The sequence below is a fragment of the Echinops telfairi genome, unplaced genomic scaffold, assembly GCF_000313985.2.
Source record: "Echinops telfairi isolate 266 unplaced genomic scaffold, ASM31398v2 ScPeMD7_3533;HRSCAF=4204_0, whole genome shotgun sequence".
NCBI lineage: Eukaryota > Metazoa > Chordata > Mammalia > Afrosoricida > Tenrecidae > Echinops > Echinops telfairi.
In genome coordinates, this window is record NW_022107431.1 from 24,055,376 (window position 1) to 24,061,737 (window position 6,362).

Genomic DNA, 6,362 nt, shown 5'->3' on the forward strand with positions numbered 1-6,362 from the left:
TATGCAGAGGCAAAATTCGTTGTCTTTAATATTTCTATTTGTTCTGGATATTAATGCTTGCACATCTTTTTATTTGCCGAGTTTCCTCTTATTTTTTAATTGCCTGGTTTCTGCGTGCCTATCACTAATTCTCAGATTCTTCAATAGAAGGGTACAAGTCAACGCTCAGGCCAGTCATCCACATCAGAGAATTTAACGGCTGTGGTTTGGCTTTGGGTTACTGCTTCTTCCTTGGAAGATTCCTCCTGGATCTCTGGTTCTCCTGATTTGATGCGTAGTTTGAACCAGTGGTTCAGAACCTGGTGCTCCGCATTCTACACACAGATTTCCTTTAGTCATCAGCTTTTTCCTCTTTCCTATGCTGATCCTTCTGTAGTATGGATCAGATGCCTGACTCTTTTTTGATTTATTTATTGAGCAATTGGTCCATCATTTGGGAGAGCACGAGTATGAGAGAGGTATAAAATATTGAGGTCTTTCCTGTTTGAGATGAATGTATTTGATCTTTGCACTAGCTTTGCTGGATAAAAAAAAATACAGTTCAGCAAAAATTTAACCTCTGTGTTCTGAAGCCTTGTTCTATTATTATCTTCTGGTTTCTGCTATATTGTTGAAAGTCGGTTGGCCATCTGATATACAATTCTGTGTGTGAGACTTACTTTCCCCCTTTCTCCTCACTGGTTTTGTGTGATTTCATGATGATGACCTGGATCGAAGCCCCTTATGGCTCATTGTGCTGGACATGTAGTAAGCCCTTTCAATCTGAAATCATATTCTGATGTTCTGGGGAATTTCCTTGTATTACTTCTTTGATAGTCACCTTTCATCATCATAATATGTTCCATAGTCTACTTTTAAATTTTTCTCCTAGATAGATATTGTGCCTTCTTGATAGCTTCTCTACCCCTTAGCCCCTCCTGTTTTTCCATTTTTTCTTGGAATATGAACTCAGATGTTTTAGCATTCCAATCGTCTTTTGGACTTCTTTGGAATTTCTATCACCACCCTTTTATTTTTTAAGAACACTTTCTTGGTTTTTGCTTATTTTTAGCAGTTATCTTTTCATTTCACGGAAATAACGCCTTCTTCAGATTAATTATCAACTTTTAAAATAAATTCCTCTCTTCATTTTTACATAAATGTTGTGCTCATTTCTTTCATGTCCAGTTATTGTTATTATATTTCTTCAAATGTCTAATAACTGGGCTATTCATTCATATTTAAGAATAAGCCAAAAACAAACTCACCACCATGGAGTCAGTTCTGACTCATAGTGGCCCTATGGGGCTGGGTAGAATGGCCCTGTGGGTTTCTGAGACTGTCACTCTTTACCGAAACAGAATGCCTCATCCATCTCCCAGAGAGTGGCTGGTGGTTCTGATTCGAATTGCTGACCTTGCGGTTAGCTGCCCAACATGTAAATGCTATGTTATTATGCATATAATAGTCACTTTAATGTATAGTGACTGAGAATGAATCAGGATATTTTGGGAGTAGCTATCTGAATGGCCTCATCCATAGGTACTTGCTCTGACACCAGTCAACAATAGCTGAAGATTATAAATTTGGTTGCCAGCACTTTAGAAACAAACTGGACAGTAGAAGATGGGATGGGGGATCTTAGCACTTAGGACTTGTGATGTTTAACACTCTACGTCTGCCTTGAGTATTCCTGCGCTTTCAGCCTGCGCCATCTATATCAAATATCTCTGCGGGATAAGCTGCCTACGGGCAAGCAGGGTCACTGACTGAGGACATGTGGGGTGGGATTGAGTTGGAAAGGTTCGACAGTGTCTTCTACAACTTTCGACTGGTTCTTCTACTTTCTGTTCCATCACCAATCTTGTCCTTCCAGAATTAGTAAATCTAATTCAAGTGTGATGAGAATCTATTCCCATCATGTTGGTGCCCCTCGGCCTACATTTAAATTTTGGCTTATTTTACTCTGCCAAATCTGCTTCACTTTCCCACATGGTTGCTGCCATAGCTTTTCTGCTCTATTTCTCTCATTTATTTTGTCTTTCTGTATTTTTGCTTCCATCTATTTATTTTTAAACATTCTTTTAGGAGAATTTAAAAGTGAATAAATCCATGTGTCAAATTTGCTGAAATATTTGGCTGGAAACTTGGCCTTCCTATCTTTTCACTGCTATAGAAATTGAGATCCATAGAAGCCATGTGATTACCACCCCACCCCACCCTCACAAACAGTCTCAATCATGGTAACTGGCATAGCAGGCTCTGGAGACAGAAATTATGATTACATCATAATGAGATTAATAGCCACATCTAAAGTCATTTGAAATATTCAAATTATAGATTTTGATTTCACATTTCTGAGGACAAGATACAAGTTTAATAATTTCTTGTAGAAATCCAATCTTGCTCAGTTGCATCAGTAAAAAAGGACTTACTGTGAAACATGCTACTAAAGTCTCAACTCATGTTATATTTTTCCTGTGTTCTTCAATGTGTAAACAGAAATTTCTGCTCATTAGCATCATACATCAGACTTACCTGTGAAGAATAGATGCCGGGCAAATGATGGTGAGATCTTATTACTTGCTGACATCAAGTTAGTTCTGTCTCACAACCACAGTACAACAGAATGAAGCACCACCCAATCCTGTGCCATCCCATACTTATTGTTATGTTTGAGCTCATTTGGCAAAAGTTTGCCCCCACTGTGCCAATCCATCCTGTCCAGGACCTTTCTCTTTTCTTTTAACTCCCTGCTTTGCCAAGAATGCTATCCTTTCCTGTGAACTATTCCCTCCCAATAATATGTCCAAAGTAAGTGAGACAAAATCTTGTCCTCATCACTTATCAGGAGCAATGCAGCTGTACTTCTTCCAAGACAGACTTGTTTGTTCTTCTGGCAGTGCATGGCATAGTTAACATTCCTCACCAAGACACCAGCTCTTCTCCAGTCTGCCATATTCCTTGCCCAAAATCCACATGCATATGAGGCAATTGAACACATAAGGACAGGAGTCAGGACAAGTAGTCCTCCACGTGACATCTTTACCTTTAAAGAGGTCTTTTGGAAAAATTTGGCCGATGTTATCCATTGTTTGTTTTCTTGACTGCTGCTTCCATGAGTGTTAACTGTGGATCGAAGGGAAATTAAATCTTTGAATGCTTTAATCTTCTTGGCTTATCATGATGCTGACTGTAATAAGCATCATTGATGATTGGCTCAGTTACGAGGATTGTTGTTGTCTTTGCATGAGATGGGATCCACACTGAAGGCTGTAGTCTTTGATCTTCACCAACAACTGCTTCAAATCCTCTTCTCTTTCAACAACTAGGTAGAGATTTTGGTAACTAAGCCTTGTTTAGATTGATTAGCTTTCAAAGTACTACCTTTAAGTACTTTTTAAAAAAAGTCATTGTACTGGGGGCTCTTACAGCTGTTAACACAATCCATCCATCCATCCATTGTGTCAAGCACTTTTGTACATATGCTGCCATCATCATTTTCCAAAATATTTCTTCCTATTTGAGCGCTTGGTATCAACTCATTTTCCCCTCCCTCCCCTCCCCTCCCTTTCTCATGAACTCTTGATAAATTATAAATGATCATTATTTTCATAATGTACATCATCCACTGTCTCCCTTCACCTACTTTTCTGTTGTTCGTCCCCCTTGGGAGTGGGGGTGTTATATGTCAATCATTGTGATCAGTTTCTTTTGCTTTTTTATGTTTAGTTTGGAAGGACTTTTTATGTTCTTGATTTGAATTTGGGTTTACATAGATTTTGTTGTTATTGTTTTCCGATTTATTATTTTAGATCAAATACTTAGCTTGTTTCCGTATGCTGTCGGAAAGTGTTTGACATGTTTGATGTCAGCTCAGTGCACAGAAGGTCTATGTAGAGATAAGGATTTGGCTGACTGGACCAAGCCACTGGGCTTTCACCTCAGTCATCTCTCAGTGAACCCATATGATAGGTAGTCAAACTAATGAGGAAAACTTCTCTTTCAAAAAACGACACCTATGATTTTTTTTACTATGATAAACTACTCAGGAGAAGATGGATGAAATCATAAGAAATGTTTTTAACAACGCTGGTTGCAGGAATGAAAAATATAATGGGTATTTTCCCTAATAAGCAACAATCAAGCAGCTGAGTGGTGGTTAGAGAAACAAATGGCCTTCGAACTCCCCCTTGGAAAATCCAAGGGGCAGTTTTTTCCTGCCTGGGAGGGTTATTATGAGTTGGAATCAACTTGATGGCTGCAGGTCTGGTCCGGGTTCTGTCTTTAATAATGTAAGAAGCCCTGGGAGTGCTTCCAGGTGAGCACTGGGCTTCTAACCACACCTTTCTCCACCGTAGAAAGATGAGGTTGTTTGTTCCCATAAAGATTTACAGCCTTACAAACCTCATATAGGGCCACTTTGAGTAAGAATCAACTTGATGGCGGTGAGTTTGGGTTGGTTTGGATAATGCGATTATTTTCTCAATAAGCTACATGGATCTCTTTGGGAAATGGAGGGAGGAAATGGATGCAATCTAGTATATTTTTCCCCTCTGAATTGGATGTATTGAGATTTTTTAATTGTTCATTGTTCTTTCTGTGTGCCGTTGAGTCAATTCAGTCTCAGAGCAACCCTATCCAACAGGTTGTAGTGCTTCAGGGAGCACAACTCCAGGTCTTTTGTCCGACAGAGCGGCTACCTTCAAATCACTGACCTTTGAAGTTAGCAGCTGAGAGTGGAACCATTGTGCCAACATGGTTTCTTTATGGAAATACAGTGCTAATCATAGGTGTACAACGCCATGAGCTTTCACATGTGTGTATATCTGTGTGATGGTACTGTCAAGAAAGCGATCATTTCTAGAACTCCAAAAAGTTGCCACCTGTCCTGTCCATTCTAGTGAACAAGGTAATCACTATTCTGGCTTCTAAACCAACAGATTAGATTCACAGGTTCTGAACTTTATAACCATAACAATCATAACTTTTGTTTCTGCCTTCTTATCTTTCCCCCTCCCAAATATAAATATAAAATGTGCTCTGATGTATAGCTGGCATTTATTCTCTCTTTACCTGTGGTTATTTAGCGTGCCAGTGCTTGTATATTTCACAATTCATTAACGTATTCCTTTTGATGGGCATTTGGGTTGTTGTTTCTGATTGGAGTTACTATAACTATAGCTGCTATGAACCTTTTTGCACATCTCATTTTCTGGACATATGCACTCATTCCTCTTGACTACTTATCTAGGAATAAAGTAAGCATATGCTTAGTTTAATATATATTGCCAAACAGTTTCCCAAAGGGGGCTTGCTTTCATTCACTTTCACCAATGTAGCTGTTTCAGTGATTCTACCAATATCTGTTGGAAATATCTGCAGATTGCCAAGTTATTCCATCTGGTTTTTGTGCGTTGAGTTTAAATTAAGTCATATCGACAGAAACGTCTTGAATTTAATTATTACTATTGGACACTTTCAGAAACCCTCGTGGTATAATAAGTTGAGTTGGACTGCTTTTCTCAAGGTGGGGAATCTCAAGAGGGGAAGAGAGGAGGGGAGACCAATCAGTTGCTGCCATACAACAGTGTCCTAAAGTCACCCCAAATCAGCAGACTCACCTACCACAATCATGAGCAATCCTCACTGAAAATTCAAGCCAAAAGGTGGAGGAGAACATGTCTGTCTCAGAGAAGGCGATTACAACTTCTGTTATTGGGTAAACCAACTGAGGCAACCTGCTATAAAGTGTGTGTGTTCAGGTTGCAAAATACTTTTTAACAATACTTTTATGAGTCAAGATGGAGGAGTATGCGTGAGAACCTTGCCCCTGGTGCATCGTGGAGGACTGCGGTGGAGCCTTCACCATGGGCACCATAGGTGGTGGAATCTTCCAAGCCATCAAAGGTTTTTGGAATTCGCCAGTGGGAGTCAACCATAGACTACGAGGGAGTCTGACAGCCATTAAGACCAGGGCGCCACAATTGGGAGGCAGCTTTGCAGTTTGGGGAGGTCTGTTTTCCATGATTGACTGCAGTATGGTTCAAGTCCGAGGCAAAGAAGATCCCTGGAACTCCATCACAAGTGGTGTCTTAACAGGAGCCATCCTGGTGGCAAGAAATGGACCAGTGGCCATGGTTGGGTCAGCTGCAATGGGTGGCATTCTCCTGGCTTTAATTGAAGGAGCTGGTATCTTGTTGACAAGATTTGCCTCCGCACAGTTTCCCAATGGTCCTCAGTTTGCTGAAGATCCCTCCCAGTTGCCGTCAACCCAGTTACCATCCTCACCTTTTGGAGACTATCGGCAATGCCAGTAAGGACTGCTGCCCCTGGATTTAGGCGAAAGAGCTATAGTTCAAGAAGGATTTGGGAAGACCAAG

The 6,362-nt window shown here is 40.2% G+C and overlaps 1 protein-coding gene across 1 annotated transcript; it reads left to right on the forward strand.

The window, feature by feature from the left end:
- The first annotated feature begins 5,783 nt into the window (after positions 1-5,783).
- LOC101661293 (mitochondrial import inner membrane translocase subunit Tim17-A-like) lies at positions 5,784-6,354 on the forward strand. The gene is given in 1 exon segment (XM_045294708.1): positions 5,784-6,354. A coding segment is annotated over 1 exon segment (516 nt). The 3' UTR covers positions 6,300-6,354.
- Positions 6,355-6,362: the final 8 nt, after the last annotated feature.